General features: G+C 42.2%; 1 protein-coding gene across 1 annotated transcript in view; it reads left to right on the top strand.

The window, feature by feature from the left end:
* Positions 1-17,010, top strand: part of LOC311135214 (laminin subunit beta-1-like) — a 37,206-nt gene that overhangs the window by 6,483 nt on the left and 13,713 nt on the right. The window contains exons 4-17 of the mRNA XM_084169144.1: positions 3,607-3,680; positions 4,656-4,844; positions 4,986-5,049; positions 5,244-5,446; positions 7,964-8,084; positions 8,292-8,480; positions 9,556-9,732; positions 9,842-9,954; positions 11,757-11,836; positions 12,051-12,186; positions 12,319-12,477; positions 12,664-12,791; positions 13,811-13,931; positions 14,123-14,324. Coding sequence (XP_084025270.1) covers positions 3,607-3,680; positions 4,656-4,844; positions 4,986-5,049; positions 5,244-5,446; positions 7,964-8,084; positions 8,292-8,480; positions 9,556-9,732; positions 9,842-9,954; positions 11,757-11,836; positions 12,051-12,186; positions 12,319-12,477; positions 12,664-12,791; positions 13,811-13,931; positions 14,123-14,324 — 1,956 coding nt within the window. The remainder of the gene's footprint in view (positions 1-3,606; positions 3,681-4,655; positions 4,845-4,985; positions 5,050-5,243; positions 5,447-7,963; positions 8,085-8,291; positions 8,481-9,555; positions 9,733-9,841; positions 9,955-11,756; positions 11,837-12,050; positions 12,187-12,318; positions 12,478-12,663; positions 12,792-13,810; positions 13,932-14,122; positions 14,325-17,010) is intronic.

Below are 17,010 nucleotides of genomic sequence, written 5' to 3'. Positions count from 1 at the left end.
TAAGAGAGTTCTCACTTCTTACCATGTCATATGTGAGCATAATGGCTTTGAAGAGTTTTGAACATGGGGTATTCAACTGGGGGTACGCTAAAAATAATAAAAATAATAATATACAGTTGAAGTCGGAAGTTTACATACACTTAGGTTGGAGTCATTAAAACTTGTTTTTCAACCACTCCACACATTTCTTGTTAACCAACAACAGTTTTGGCAAGTCGGTTAGGACATCTACTTTGTGCATGACACAAGTAATTTTTCAACAATTGTTTACAGACCGATTATTTCACTTATAATTCACTGTATCACAATTCCAGTGGGTCAGAAGTTTACATACACTAAGTTGACTGTGCCTTTAAACAGCTTGGAAAATTCCAGAAAATGATGTCATGGCTTTAGAAGCTTCTGATAGGCTAATTGACATCATTTGAGTCAATTGGAGGTGTACCTGTGGATGTATTTCAAGGCCTACCTTCAAACTCAGTGCCTGTTTGCTTGACATCATGGGAAAATCAAAAGAAATCAGCCAAGACCTCCACAAGTCTGGTTCATCCTTGGGAGCAATTTCTAAACGCCTGAAGGTACCACGTTCATCTGTACAAACAATAGTACGCAAGTATTAACACCATGGGACCGCGCAGCCGTCATACCGCTCAGGAAGGAGACGCATTCTGTCTTCTAGAGATGAACGTACTTTGGTGCGAAAAGTGAAAATCAATTCCAGAACAACAGCAAAGGACCTTGTGAAGATGCTGGAGGAAACAGGTACAAAAGTATCTATATCCACAGTAAAACGAGTCCTATATCGACATAACCTGAAAGGCCGCTCAGCAAGGAAGAAGCCACTGCTCCAAAACCACCATAAAAAAGCCAGACTACGGTTTGCAACTGCACATGGGGGCAAAGATCGTACTTTTTGGAGAAATGTCATCTGGGCTGATGAAACAAAAATATAACTGTTTGGCCATAATGACCATCGTTATGTTTGGAGGAAAAAGTGGGTGCTTGCAAGCCGAATTACACCATCCCAACTGTGAAGCACGGGTGGCAGCATCATGCTGTGGGGGTGCTTTGCTGCAGGAGGGACTGGTGCACTTCACAAAATAGATGGCATCACGAGGAAGGAAAATTATGTGGATATATTGAAGCAACATCTGAAGACATCAGTCAGGAAGTTAAAGCTTGGTCGCAAATGGGTTTTCCAAATGGACATTGACCCCAAGCATACTTCCAAAGTTGTGGCAAAATGGCTTAAGGACAACAAAGTCAAGGTATTGGAGTGGCCATCACAAAGCCCTGACCTACAAACCTGACTCAGTTACACCAGCTCTGTCAGGAGGAATGGGCCAAAATTCACCCAACTTATTGTGGGAAGCTTGTGGAAGGCTACCAGAAACGTTTGACCCAAGTTAAACAATTTAAAGGCAATGCTACCAAATACTAATTGAGTGTATGTAAACTTCTGACCCACTTGGAATGTGATGAAATAAACAAAAGCTGAAATAAATCATTCTCTCTACTATTATTCTGACATTTCACATTCTTAAAATAAAGTGGTGATCCTAACTGACCTAAGGCAGGGAATTTTTACTGGGATTAAATGTCAGGAATTGTGAAAAACTGAGTTTAAATGTATTTGGCAAAGGTGTATGTAAACTTTCGACTTCAACTGTATATACTGTATATGGGGGTTTCCCTCCCAATGTTTTTATTAATATTGCTAGCAAAAACAGAAAAAAATCATTTCAAATTACATACAGTAGAAAATACATATCTTCTTTCTAATGATGTCAACTTTATTTCTCAACTCTTAATATTGAGCAAATTACTCTCATTGGAGCTAATTACAGTATCTGACATAGGCTTAGAAAAAGCACCTGCGAATAGTCTACCAGTGTGGCAAGTGCCGCTGTCTGCTGGAAAACTTTCCTAACTTGGACATACATTTTTGCCAACACATGGCTAACCTTTGTTTAACCAGCTAAACAGCTGCTTTTAGCGAAAATGTGTTTGGAGTTACCTTTCTAACTAATAGGCTATGTTAGAGTTTACACTTCCTCTTCCAATTATAATGTAGGGAGGTAAAAATTATGAAAAACTATCTACCAAATCTATTCGTTTCAAAATGTTGACTACTTCTCCTTACCATTATCATTCACCTGATGAAATGACAAAACATGTGCAAAAAAATGTTTTGCTAACATATGATGGGGGTCCCTGGGTCGCCAGTTTGCCTGGGAGGGTGTCCCTCGGCAAGAACAGGTTGAAGACCCCTGGTTTTGAAGCATTGTTAATGATTACTAGGAGGCCAAAAGCATTGAAATCGTCCCCAACTTAGATACAAATTCAGCTATCCCAAGTGCATCTTGCCTTGAAAGAGTTAACTCCCAAAAAGTGCTGCAAGGTTATTAGATTCAGAAAGTAATCTGATAGGAGTTTGGGGAGGTTTAGCCGAGGAAAAAGCGGTGGGAATATTTCTCCGGAAGAGCAGGAAGGAGGTTAATATTCACTAGTGGATCAGCCAACTCCACAGATGGGCCTGGGAAAAGAGACAGGGAATTTCCATTCATAATCCAGACTATACTGTACTAGATCCTATAGATCCACTCTATTACAACACAGTCCCAGTAGACCCCAGCTCAAAGCACAACCCCTCTTACTACCTTTTCGAACGGCCTTCTCCTCGAAAGCTGTGCAAGACCATCGCCCAAGAACAGCCAGATCCTACTACATTTGTTTTGTTAAATTGTATTTTGTTTGTTTTGTTTTTAAAGCGACTTTGAGATTCTACTTGTAATGGCAAAGCGCTATATAAAATAAATATATTATTATTATTATTATTATTATTACAATTATAATTATTATAAGCACAGATGAGGTTCCCCCAAAACTAATGTAAAACTGACACCTAACAGTCCCATTCTACAATATAAGATGGGGAGGGGGGGGGGGGGGGGGGGGGACGCATTAGTGCTTAGTTGCTGAACTGGGTGTTGTTGTTAAAGTAACGCATGAATTTCATTTAGTCTAATGATGAGTTTCAACATTTTCTCTTGTTATACATCGTTGCATATTGATAAGTGGTGGCTTGTTAAACAATAAACATAGCCTATTAATATTAGTTTCACCAAAGAAATGGGGAGATTTGAAACGGTTACGTTGTTATTTGCTGCTTAACTGCCCAGCAGCTATGCGTAAAACCCACTGCCCCATTTTGTGGCGAAGAAGATGGATGTCAGGAATCAGAAGGGCAGCCATGAGCTTTATATCATAGAACAGAACCAACCATGATAAGACTATGGAGGGAGAGGTGAAGAGTTAATGCATGTTTTCTGGTCCAGAATAAGAACTGTGAAGAGTGGATAAGTGTCATGTAGAGTTAACCATTCCAGCTTGTGTTATGCTTGGCTCCAGTGGAACCATGTATGTACACTCATGTTTTTGTTTCTCTCTCTCCACCCTCTCTGACTTCATCACTTTTTTAAAAATGTAATTCTTCCCTTGCCTTTTGACCCTCTCTTTTTGCTCTGTCCCCTCTCTCTCTCTCCTTTTTTCATTTGTTTTCTCTTTCCCTCTTCCCTTTCCCCCGCTTCCTCCTTCTCTCCCTAGGTCTTGAGAAAGTGACCATCCAGCTGAACTTGGAGGCAGAGTTTCATTTCACCCACCTCATCATGACCTTCAAGGTAACCAATGGGGAGGCCGGGTCAGAGGGCTCAATGTGGGGGAGCGTGGGTAGTGTGTAAGGGGATGCTGGCTGGACCGTCTACTCTGCAGATTATCACAAGGCTCGGCCTCTTGGGAGATCTACCACACACACATTTACATTTTAGTCATTTAGCAGACGCTCTTATCCAGAGTTCGATTCCCCCCCGTGGGAATCGAACACACAACCCTGGCGTTGCAAACACCATGCTCTACCAACTGAGCTACATCCCTGCTGGCCATTCCCTCCCCTACCCTGGGCCAATTGTGCGCCGCCCCATGGGTCTCCGTCGCGGCCGGCTACAACAGAGCCTGGATTCGAACCAGGATCTCTAGTGGCACAGCTAGCACTGCGATGAAGTGCCTTAGACCACTGCGCCACTCGGGACACACGCAGTGCACACACACAAACACACACACACCTCCCCAGCTGTGTGTGAGCCTGAGGAATGGAGAACAGACCGCCCAACCGTCTGGGATTGTTCGCTCCACACAGATCTGGCCTGTATCACTTTACTCACAATTGCAGCTAATTTTGCTTTTCACAGTCCCCAGGTCCAGAACAAATTCAAGGAAACGTACAGTATTATACAGAGCCATGAGTGCATGGAACTCCCTTCCATCTTATATAGCGCAAGTGAACAGCAAACCTAGTTTCAAAAAACAAATAAAGCAACATCTCACGGCACAACGCCTCTGCCCCATGTGACCTACTTGTTGTGTGTATGTACTGACATGTATGTGTAACTGATAGATGCACACACATACTACATGTTAAGTATTTTGTCTGTAATGTCTTCTCGTTAAATGTTGGACCCCAGTAAGACTAGCTATCACCATTGGCATTGGGTAATGGGGAGCCTAATTAATCAAATTGAATGAGTAGGTGTGTCCAAACTTTTGACTGGTGCTGTATATCACCAAGATGCATAAGTATGGTTTCTCCTCTACAACAGACCTTCAGGCCTGCTGCCATGGTGATTGAGCGGTCAGCTGACTTTGGGCAGAACTGGCAGGTGTACCGCTACTTTGCCTATGACTGTGAGTCCGCATTCCCTGCCATATCCTCGGGGCCCATGCAGAAAGTGGATGATGTCATCTGCGATTCACATTACTCCGACATTGAACCATCGACAGAGGGAGAGGTGTGTGTTTTGCATGACTGAGTAATAACTAATTAATAACTAATCACATATATGACATAATATTCTGGATGTGTTGGGAGAAAAGAAGCCATTGAAAAAACGGTGTAATCCCACTGACTGTAAACCCATCTGTCTCTGTAGGTCATCTTCCGAGTTTTGGATCCAGTTTTCCGTATTGAAGATCCCTACAGCCCCAGAATCCAAAGTAAGTTCCAGCGATGATATGTGTACTTAATGATTTATGTCTGCTAATAAGTTCTTATTATTATCCTTCCCATTTTTGGACAAATACCAGCTATGTGTTGCCTATTAGCCAACTATAACTGCAAAGTAAATGTCTACACATAATGACCTCAGGGCTACAAGCTAACGGCTAACACACGTCTCTTTCTCCTTTAGACATGTTGAAGATCACCAACCTGAGGGTGAAGTTCACCAAGCTGCACACTCTGGGAGACAACCTGCTGGACTCCCGCATGGAGATCAAGGAGAAGTACTACTATGCTGTCTACGACTTGGTGGTCCGGGGTAACTGCTTCTGCTATGGACACGCCTCAGAGTGTGCGCCCGTCGACGGCGCTGGGGATGTTGTCGAGGGCATGGTGAGTTCTCGCTGATAAGATTCTCCTAGTTTTCATCACTTACATAGGCCCACAAACCCACCATCACCCAGTCCCAGAGAGTGCTTGCGCCTTTGTGCCAAAGAAGTGTTGACGAGTGCCTGTTTTGTTTTCTGTAGGACATCAGGTCTCCTTAGGTCAGTGGCAGTCGGTGCCGTTTAAGATGAGGGAGGACGCTCATTTATTTAATGAGCATTGCCTTATTTCTATTACAGCATATTGGATGACTATCATTCATATTCCATTCACCCAGTTCAATGTAATATCGATAGGTTTAGGCTACTACATGATACTCTAATTTTCCCTATACCCATCATGAGGTTGCTACAACCTAGCCTATGAATGAAAGTTTACAACTTAGGTGCACAGGTTGAAAGAAACACTTTGAGTAATCAAGGTGACAGACAGTGGCACATTCAATACCGCCTTGCACACTCTTGCCTGCATCTAGCTCAGGTGTATCAAACTCATTCCACGGAGGGCCAAGTGTCTGAGGGTTTTGGTTTTTACTTTCAATTAAGACCTAGACAACCAGGTGAGGGGAGTTCCTTACTAATTAGTGACCTTAATTAATCAATTAAGTACAAGGGTGGAGCGAAAACCCGCAGACACTCGGTGATCACATGTGATCTAGCTGATCTTGGATGTAATCATTAGTCCCAACAGTTACAAACAAGAGTTTCTATTCAGGTATGTTTATCCCTGTTTCGTTCCGTTTAAGAAACGTTTTTCAACAGAATCAGCAGAATGAATACACCCATGATCACACTCAAACACAGTTCACTTTCATAGCAGCCACATACAAACAGCATGATCACTTTGCTCGTTAATTCCTTCTCGCATCTACGCGCTCTCCTCCTCTCACCTTTTCCCTTTGCTTGTGGGCTTCAGTGCACAACACATCAGCTATCTGTTACCAGGCAAAAAAAACTTTCCAAGCCAAACCTTCATATCATAACCACTACACACAGCCAACATCGTTGTCAACATATTAGCTAACGGCAGTCAACATAGCTACTAGAACTAACACGTTAGTAAACCCGCTACAATCATGCAGTACAGTGTACAGTTAGCAAGCAGTTTAGCAGTTATACCAGCGGGCCCCGGTGGCAATAAATTAATAAAACCAAAAGCTTAACTTGACTTGGAAAAGTTCCAGTGTTGGATAGCCATAGCCAGCTAGCTAACATAGCATCCCCCTCTGTTTGAGCTGGGTGTTTGAGACAGGCTAAATTAGCTAGCAGCATTCGCTAGCAAAGTGAAATAAATACAACTAAATATAGCTATCTCTCTCTCTCGCTTCCTCTTCATTTTTAAAGAAATTAATTTGTTCAAAACTGTTAAACTATTGTATTTTTCTCTCTTTGAGTCAACTACTCACCACATTCTATGCACTACAGTGGTAGCTAGCTGTAGCGTATGCTTTCAGTACTAGATTAGTTCTCTGATAATTTGATTGATTGTCAGTTCATGCTGCAAGAGCTCTGATAGGCTGGAGGACGTCCTCTGGAAGTTGTCATAATTACTGTGTAAGTCTATTGAAGGGGTTGAGAACCATGAGCCTCCTAGGTTTTGTATTGAAGTCAATGTACCCAGAGGAGGACGGAAACTAGCTGTACTCCGGCTACACCATGGTGCTACCCTACAGAGTGCTGTTGAGGCTACTGTAGATCTTCATTCCAAAACAGTGTGTTTTAATCAATTATTTGGTGACATGAATATATTTAGTATAGTTTTATCTAAAAAGGATAACTATTTTTTTTTAAATGAAATTAATTGAGGAGGATGGTCCTCCCTTTCCTCCTCTGAGGAGCCTCCAGCATGTGTCTTGTTTGTGTATGCTAGGGAGAGAAAAGGCAAACAGTGCACTTCCTGTATAGTCTCTGCTATGGTCTGCTTACAGTCTGTGTCTGTCTGCAGCTAGGCTACTCTACCTCTTGTTCACTGTTATTATATAGCCTATTCACCAGGAAATATTAACTTTAACTTAAAGATGAATCAAACTTCCTCTCAAACCCATTTTGCAGATTGGTTGTCAAATTGATTCCCTCACATTACAATGTCTTAAAGACAAAACAAGATACAGTTACACCTTGCCTGAAGATGCCTGACATAAAAGCTACACTGTAAACATGTCCTGCTGCCATCTGGAATGGGGAATACACGGATAGAGATGGAGGGAAAAAAGATCTCTGGAGCAACCGCCTTTCGTCTGTAGTTTCCATTTGCTTTTGCACTGATATCTCAGATGTAATTGACCATGATGGTCAAGGGAAGCACAGTCAAATACCACGGAGGCCTCAGTCTCTGCACAGTAGTTGATAGGTCCCTGAACTGCACTGTTAAATCCTGAATATGTGAAATCATTTTAAGGTGGATATCCATAGATCATTTGTGTTCGTGGTTTATGCACATGCATAAGCGACAAAGTAATGGCATATTCACTGCTTATAAGTGCTTATTAATGCTAGTTTCTTACCTCTGTATGTTTTCCCTAAGGTCCATGGCCACTGTATGTGCAACCACAACACCATGGGGCTGAACTGTGAGAAGTGTCAGGACTTCTACCATGACCTGCCCTGGAGACCAGCCGAGGGACGCAATACCAACGCCTGTAAAAGTAAGCCACCTTACGCTAACAAACTGTCTTAATTAAGAGTTCCCAAAGGGGAACTAAAGGGGAATGTTACAGTTTGTGTCCCCTTTCAATTGATCACTTGTGATGACAGGCTGCAGTGCCTGCTCAGTCCATTTACAACCCTTTACAACCCTCCAACTGCCTTTTTATAAACCCCCCATCTATCTCACGCTCTCTCCTTCTCTGCAGAATGTAACTGTAACCAGCACTCAGACTCGTGTCACTTCGACATGGCAGTATACGTCTCCACGGGCAATGGGAGCGGTGGTGTGTGTGATGAGTGCCAGCACAACACTATGGGACACAACTGTGAACAGTGCAAACCCTTCTACTTCCAGCACCCAGAGAGGGACATCCGTGACCCCAGCATCTGTGAATGTAGGTTGAACCTTTAACTTTAAACTCCAGCACCCTCTACTCCTCCACACCCCACCATCCAAGCCCAGCCTTCCATATCTCCATCCATCTGTCCATCCTTCCATCCATCATGTTATTTTCTCCCCATTACTTCTCCACCTCTTACCCTCTACTGTTTCTCCCTCCCTCCCTCCCCCCCTCCCTACATCTCTCCACTTAACTCCTACTCCCCACTCTGCCTCATCTCATCCATGACTCTGTCTGTCTCTCTTTAGAAATATATATTTTCATGTTTTCTCCTCCTCCCATCTGGCTCTTTGATCCTGCCTCTGTGGTCTGGATCTGAGAGAACACCTGGGTTTTGAAGCTCTATCAGCCAAACCAGTGGTGTTACCTTTTAACCCCAAACCACTGTAGGGTGGAGAGAGACCCTTCTCATGTGTCACCTCTCCCCTAGGCTTTCATGGCTCTAGGTAAAAATTGACCTCAGGCCGCAGAGGATGCATAACTGACCTCAGATTAGCATCTGGGAGAACTTCATCCTACTCTGCTTTGATGTGGGAATGATGGGATTGTTAGGCTTTTCACACTTGTCTCACCAGTGTTTTGAGTCCATGTGTTTGTGGTGTGTGAGAGAGAACTTCCATTCAAGTTTCAAGTCAATTGCACAAATACAGTGAAATGCCTTTCTTGCTTGCTCTTTCCCAACAATACTGTAACACCCTTTGTAAGGCTTTTTTTCTCCCCTTTGGTATTCAGTTTGATATTTTTGTTAGTCCGCAGGTAGCTACAGTTAAGCACATCAATTCTTCAAGCAGATCAAATAACCTTCAGCGCTTACAGTATGTACCTTTCTTGAAGAGGATGTACTTCCCTTATGAAAGATCAAATACCTCCCATTGATGTTGACCTTGACCATTTCCTTTTGCTTGTTAAGTTTGACTTCCATTCCATGAATGTGAACTTCACCATTTTTTTCTTCGTCCTGTTAGATAGTCACCATTGCAGCTTTCTACTCCACCAGTTCCACTCGCAAATACTCCATTTTACATCATAATGCCTAACTCAAAGTTCCTGATGATTCCCATCTCTGTAGCGTGTAACTGTGATCCGGTGGGCTCTCTGAATGGCGGGATCTGTGACAGGATGACTGATGTGTCGTCTGGACTGATCTCTGGCCAGTGTCGCTGCAAGCCCAATGTGGAGGGAGAGCGCTGTGACCAGTGCAAACAGGCCCACTACGGCTTGGGAGACCACCCTCTGGGCTGCCTGGGTAAAGACACACACACACATTTACACATGTGTTATCGGAGTCTGGAGCTTTTTCAAGCAGTAGATGTCTAAATTGTATTAGAATAACTATAAATTGTTGTTTTTCCCAGCCTGCACCTGTAATGCCCTGGGGACAGTTCCTGGAGGGAACCCATGTGATACAGACTCGGGAGACTGTTACTGCAAACGCCTGGTCACCGGGAGGGACTGTGACCAGTGTATGGTAAGGAACCTTATTCTTCTGATTTACTTACTTTGTACACAACAGTCACTAATCAAAGTCCACTTTGCTAACTGATGGACCAAAAGGTTAACGCTTTCACTCTGTGAGAGACAGTTGACTAATGATCTCATGGCAGGTGACGTCACCAATGGCCACTAGTTACACATCTGCTACACACATCTGCTACATACAGTGCCTTCAGAAAGTTTTCACACCCCTTGACTTTTTCCACATTTTCTTGTGTTACAGCCTGAATGTAATATTTTTTGGGGTCACTGGCCTACACACAATACCCCATAATGTAAAAGTGAAATTATGTTTTTCAATGTTGTTATTATTATTATTATTTATTTATTTTACAAATGAATTAAAAATGACAAGTTGAAATGTCTTGAGTCAATAAGTATTCAACCCTTTTGTTAAGGCAAACCTAAATATTTCAGGAGTAAAAATGTGCTTAACAAGTCACACAAGTTGCATGGACTCTCTGTGCAATAATTGTGTTTAACATGATTTCTGAATGACTACCTCATCTCTGTACCCCACACACACAATTATCTGTAAGGTCCCTCAGTCGAGCAGTGAATTTCAAACACAGAGAGGAAGGAAACCACTCAGGGATTTCACCATGAGGCCAATGGTGACTTTAAAACAGTTACAGAGTTTAATGGCTGTGCTAGGAGAAAACGGAGGATGGATCAACAACATTGTAGTTACTCCACAATACTAACCTAAATGAAAGAGTGAAAAGAAGAAAGCCTGTACAGAATACAAATATTCCAAAACATGCATCCTGTTTGCAATAAGGCACTAAAGTAATACTGCAAAACAATTTGTAAAGCAATTAACTTTTTGTCCTGAACACAAAGTGTTATGTTTGGCGCAAATCCAATACAACACATTACTGATTACCACTCTCCATAGTTTCAAGCATAGTGGTGGCTGCATCATGTTATGGGTATGCTTGTAATCGTTAAGGACTAGCGAGTTTTTCAGGATAAAAAAGAAACAAAATGGAGCTAAGCACAGCCAAAATCCTAGAGGAAAACCTGGTTCAGTCTGCTTTCCACCAGACACTGGGAGATGAATTCACCTTTCAGCAGGACAATAACCTAAAACACAAGGCCAAATCTACACTGGAGTTGCTTACCAAGAAGACAGTGAATGTTCCGAAGTGGCCTGGTTACAGTTTTGATTTAAATCTACTTAAAAATCTATGGCAAGATCTGAAAATGGTTGTCTAGCAATGATCAACAACCAATTTGACAGAGCTTGAAGAATTTTTTAAAGAATAATGGCCAAATGTTGCACAATCCAGGTGTGGAAAGCTCTTAGAGACTTACCCAGAAAGACTCACAGCTGTAATCGCTGCCAATGGAGCTTCTACCAAGTATTGACTCAGGGGTGAGAGAATTCTGCATGAAATGTTCTATAAATTTGCAAACATTTCTTAAAACATGTTTTCACTTTGTCATTATGGGGTATTGTGTGTAGATAGATGGGTGAGAAAAAAAAATGTTTAATCCATTTTGAATTCAGTGTGTAACACAACAAAATGTGGAATAAGTCAAGGGGTATGAATACTTTCTGAAGGCACTGTACATTCTGTAAGGGGTTTGGTGGCTTAACTGTTGTCACCAAGGCTGTACATCTTTGGGCCATGCAACACCCTCTGGGTTGTAAGGAGACTGGTATATCTGCCCACAGCTTGGAAACAGCTTTTGCAGTGAAATGTAGTGGGAGGTCGTTAACAACGTGTCATTAAAGGGGTGTTTTTAACAATATGTGTGTGTATCCTACAGCCTCAGCACTGGGGGCTAAGCAATGACATGGATGGCTGCAGACCATGTGACTGTGACCTAGGTGGAGCCATCAATAATGAGTGAGTTCAAAGTTCACTTTGCTAATTAGTTCATCTAAATGCCTCACTTAAAAAATGTATAATTGCTCAACGATTCTTCATAGTTGCCTATTTTCATACAGACACAGAAGTCTTAAAATGAACTGTTACCTTGAATGCAACACTAAGATTAACATTTTTTAACTCTGATTAAACTCCCTGACATTCCCTCCCTGTCCTCTCTCTCTCACTCCAGTTGTTCCCAGGAGACTGGTCAGTGTGTGTGTCGAGAACACATGTTTGGCAGGCGCTGTGACCAGGTGGAGTCAGGCTTCTACTTCATCGCCCTGGACCACTACACCTACGAGGCAGAGGACGCCAAATTTGGACCTGTGAGTCACCTTTCTACCTTTGACCTTTGGTCAATGACCCTGATGTGTCTTTCTTCTTCTAAGTTCCTCTGGGATCATGGGTGTTCCCTACTAATCCTTGTGACTTCTCTTTCTTCCTCTCTATCTCTCTAGGGTGTGACAGTAGTTCAGAGACCCCACCCTCAGGACCGTAGCCCCACCTGGACAGGGGTAGGTTTCGTCAATGTTCCCGAGGGGGCCTACCTGGAGTTCTCCATCGACAACATCCCCCACTCCATGGAGTACGACATCCTCATCCGCTACGAGCCTCAGGTCAGTCCCAGCACATACTGCCTTCCCAATGGACATAAACTCCAGTGCACATGAGTGTCGGAGGATATTAATTTCTTCCTTTCCTTAATTGATTATGTTAGGTAACGTTGCTGCTTGTCAAGGTCCTGTCATTACCCTTTTGTTTACCTGTTTACCAATGTCTATGTACCTGTTATGTTGCCGTAGTTACCAGACCAGTGGGAGGAGGTGTTGATGACAGTGATGCGGCCCAGTGTGATCTCAGCAGACAGTCGCTGTGCCAATACCATGCCTGACGACGACAACCAGATGATATCCCTCCACCCCGGATCACGGTAAACACACACCGCCTCCTCTGTCTGTGTGTATGTGTTGGGGGAGGAGGACTGTTGGGTAACTGGTGGGTGGGTGTGAGAGAGTGAGTGATGGACTCTGAGTCTGTATATTAGGTATCCTGTGAGTCTGTATATTAGATATCCTCTAAGTCTGTATATTAGGTAGACTCTGAGTCTGTATATTAGGTATCCTCTGAATCTGTATATTAGGTATCCTCTGAATCTGTATATTAGGTATCCCCTGTCTGTATATTAGGTAGACTCTGAGTCTGTATATTAGGTAGACTCTGAGTCTGTATATTAGGTATCCTCTGAATCTGTATATTAGGTAGACTCTGAATCTGTATATGTAGCTCAGTTGGTAGAGCATGGCGTTTGCAACGCCAGGGTTGTGGGTTCGATAAAATAATGTATGTGCTAACTGTAAGTCGCTCTGGATAAGAGCGTCTGCTAAATGACTAAAATGTAATGATGTAATGTATTCTGTGAGTCTGTATATTAGGTATCCTCTGAGTCTGTATATTAGGTATCCTCTGAGTCTGTATATTAGGTATCCCCTGAATCTGTATATTAGGTGTCCTCTGTCTGTATATTAGGTAGACTCTGAGTCTGTATATTAGGTATCCTCTGAGTCTGTATATTAGGTATCCTCTGAATCTGTATATTAGGTGTCCTCTGTCTGTATATTAGGTAGACTCTGAGTCTGTATATTAGGTAGACTCTGAGTCTGTATATTAGGTATCCTCTGTCTGTATATTAGGTAGACTCTGAGTCTGTATATTAGGTAGACTCTGAGTCTGTATATTAGATATCCTCTGTCTGTATATTAGGTAGACTCTGAGTCTGTATATTAGATATCCTCTGTCTGTATATTAGGTAGACTCTGAGTCTGTGTATGCACCCTGTATGTGCCCTGAGGGTTCCCCATTGAGAACACTGATTTTGTGTGTGTGTCATAGGAGTATTTTTAAACGTGTGTCCTTTTCTGACATCCATCTCTCTCTCTCTTGTCTCTTCAGATATGTGGTGCTCCCCAGACCAGTGTGTTTCGAGGCAGGGACGAACTACACTGTTCGTCTGAGTCTGCCCCTCTACTCTGCACTCAGCGACATCCAGTCCCCATATACACTCATTGACTCGGTTAGTTCCCACACACACACACGCTGTCAAACACATAGACACAACTCTGACTTTTGCTTGAAATATCCATGGAAGTCTATTCGAGACTTAGGCAGAAATTTCAGCTACTAGGATTTCATATTAGGATTGGGCCTTACTGACTCCATACTAAATCTCATTCCATCTCCTGTAACTTTCTTCCCCGTCTGTAGATTGTGCTGATGCCCCACTGTAAGAACCTGGAGATCTTCACTGGTTCTGAGGGCGGTAACTTGGCCACCAACAGTGCCTGGGACACCTTCCAGCGCTACCGCTGTCTAGAGAACAGCCAGAGCGTAGTGAAGACCCCCTCCACAGACATCTGCCGCAACTTTATCTTCAGCGTATCCGCTCTGCTGCACCAGGGAGCTAAAGGTATGGCACCGTATGTGTTTCTCAACTAAAGGTCTAAAGAGAGTTTCTCAACTAAAGGTCTAAAGAGAGTTTCTCAACTAAAGGTCTAAAGAGGGTTTCTTAACTAAAGGTCTAAAGAGGGTTTCTTAACTAAAGGTCTAAAGAGAGTTTCTCAACTAAAGGTCTAAAGAGGGTTTCTTAACTAAAGGTCTAAAGAGGGTTTCTTAACTAAAGGTCTAAAGAGGGTTTCTCAACTAAAGGTCTAAAGAGGGTTTCTTAACTAAAGGTCTAAAGAGGGTTTCTCAACTAAAGGTCTAAAGAGGGTTTCTTAACTAAAGGTCTAAGAGAGTTTCTTAACTAAAGGTCTAAAGAGAGTTTCTTAACTAAAGGTCTAAAGAGGGTTTCTTAACTAAAGGTCTAAGAGGGTTTCTTAACTAAAGGTCTAAAGAGAGTTTCTTAACTAAAGGTCTAAAGAGAGTTTCTTAACTAAAGGTCTAAAGAGAGTTTCTTAACTAAAGGTCTAAAGAGAGTTTCTTAACTAAAGGTCTAAAGAGGGTTTCTTAACTAAAGGTCTAAAGAGAGTTTCTTAACTAAAGGTCTAAAGAGAGTTTCTTAACTAAAGGTCTAAGAGAGTTTCTTAACTAAAGGTCCTCTGTAGCTCAATTGGTAGAGCATGGCGCTTGTAACGCCAGGGTAGTGGGTTCGATCCCCGGGACCACCCATACGTAAAAATGTATGCACACATGACTGTAAGTCCCTTTGGATAAAAGCGTCTGCTAAATGGCATATTATTATTATTATTATTATATTTAAGAGGGTTTCTTAACTAAAGTTCTAAGAGAGTTTCTTAACCAAAGGTCTAAAGAGGGTTTCTAAACTAAAAGTGGAACTGACAGCGTTTTAGCAACATAAAATCGTATTAAAATCTGTTCATATACAGCCCTAGGAAGAATATGATTACTTTTTTCTTACATTTTATGAGAAGCGAGCACTTATAAGGTCATTTTCACGTTGTCATACTTTCATAGAAGGTTTGGGAATGACGTAGAGTAAGACATTTGTGAACAATCTATAGCAATATAGAGTGGGAAAGCGGCCGTGCGTTTGGACAATTAATAGACACTGCAGCAAATATAACCTAATAAAAACGTATCAGTCTTGTCCAGGACCTGACTCTACACAGACCGGTGCGCCATAGCCAATCAGAGCTACAGTAAGCCTATATGCAAATAAGCCATTTTCCACACGCGCCTGCCCAAATGGACTGTGTGTTTACAGGCAGTAGTAACAGAGCGACTTTAGATCATTAGAAAGCATTCGCCAAAAGCCACAAAATACACCAGAATGGATTTCTGCAAATATGTAAACACCACGGGAGTCCTCTTAGATTTGGGAACTTTACAGTCCTATTGATCAAACATGAACAGGTAGGCTCTCTTCCTCATTTGCCTCTGCACAACAACAACAAGATCAACAACTAATGTTAGCCAGCGCGAGATGAGCTCAAATCTAATGAGGGAACAGTAGATAAACCCTTCTCAAACTTTTTCAACTTGTAGTTAGCTGTCAAAATTGCACTGATAAATGATGGGGAATAGTAGCCTGCTCACCCTTCTGCGGCTTGCCTGCCAATGCATGCTTGTCTCAATCCACGTTTTGACAACTGAATGGGAACTTGCCTGCGTCCCCGCCCATTTGATCGATGCCAACTGCATTTGATTGACAACTAAGAGATATGCTAACTCTGGATAGTCGTTCAAGTTCAGCATAGCTAGCAATTTCAAATGTCTTGCTATCTAACCAAATTACACCTGCATCTCTAGCTGTAACCACTGAAAAACTCACCCACTCGTCCAATGACATGACATCCTCCCAGCAGCTAGTTAGTTAGATAGCTAACGTTAGGCTCTGGGTTTTTAGCTTGCTACATAAATAGATAAGCTAGCCTATTAGTCACATTATAACTGACTTGTGGTCATTGCCCTTGCTAGTTTGATTGTATTGACATTCCCAGCCTTACTTACAGTTGTCTGTTTTTGTCCAAAATATTCAGTCATTGAAACTGAAATAGTGCATCCCGAATGGCTGGAGGCAGCAAACAATGTACCAGGCCAGCTGTGATTTACAACCTGATAGCAATATTTGCTGGACTACCAAGAAATGTATTGATGAATTAGCTATATTAATCATGCATTAAACTGCATCCATCTATTCTGACTACAATACCTTACTGTATGTCATGGAATTTTTAGTCAAATAGAACCTATTTTATGAAGTTGGTTTTGTAGCATAAACTGGGAATTTGATATTTTTCACCTGACATTATGATTGCCTGTTTGTTTCATATCTGCAAAGTAGTTAAACCGCTGTCAGTTCCACTTCAACTAAAGGTCTAAAGAGGGTTTCTTAACGAAAGGTCATTGTCATAAAGTTTGTGTTTCAATCACATACATTTGACCCTGGTCGGCATTGTTTGGGAATGACATAATTTTATTCCAACGTTGACCTCCGTCTGACAATCAGACCCAGTCCATCTCCACGTACACTCCCAACACTAAAAGTATATTTCTCTCTCCTCTATACATCAGCTGTTTCAATCCCTTTCTTTTTATTTTCCTATCTCTTTATTTCCTTTCCTTTCATTCCGTACCCATTCCTGTGCCTCTGGCATATTGCTGTTGTCTCCGGTTTCTGACCCATGTCACTC

Source organism: Coregonus lavaretus, assembly GCF_964263955.1.
Source record: "Coregonus lavaretus genome assembly, chromosome: 9".
Lineage (NCBI taxonomy): Eukaryota > Metazoa > Chordata > Actinopteri > Salmoniformes > Salmonidae > Coregonus > Coregonus lavaretus.
Note: the sequence above shows the minus strand (reverse complement) of the source record. Positions and strands in the feature narration are given on the sequence as shown.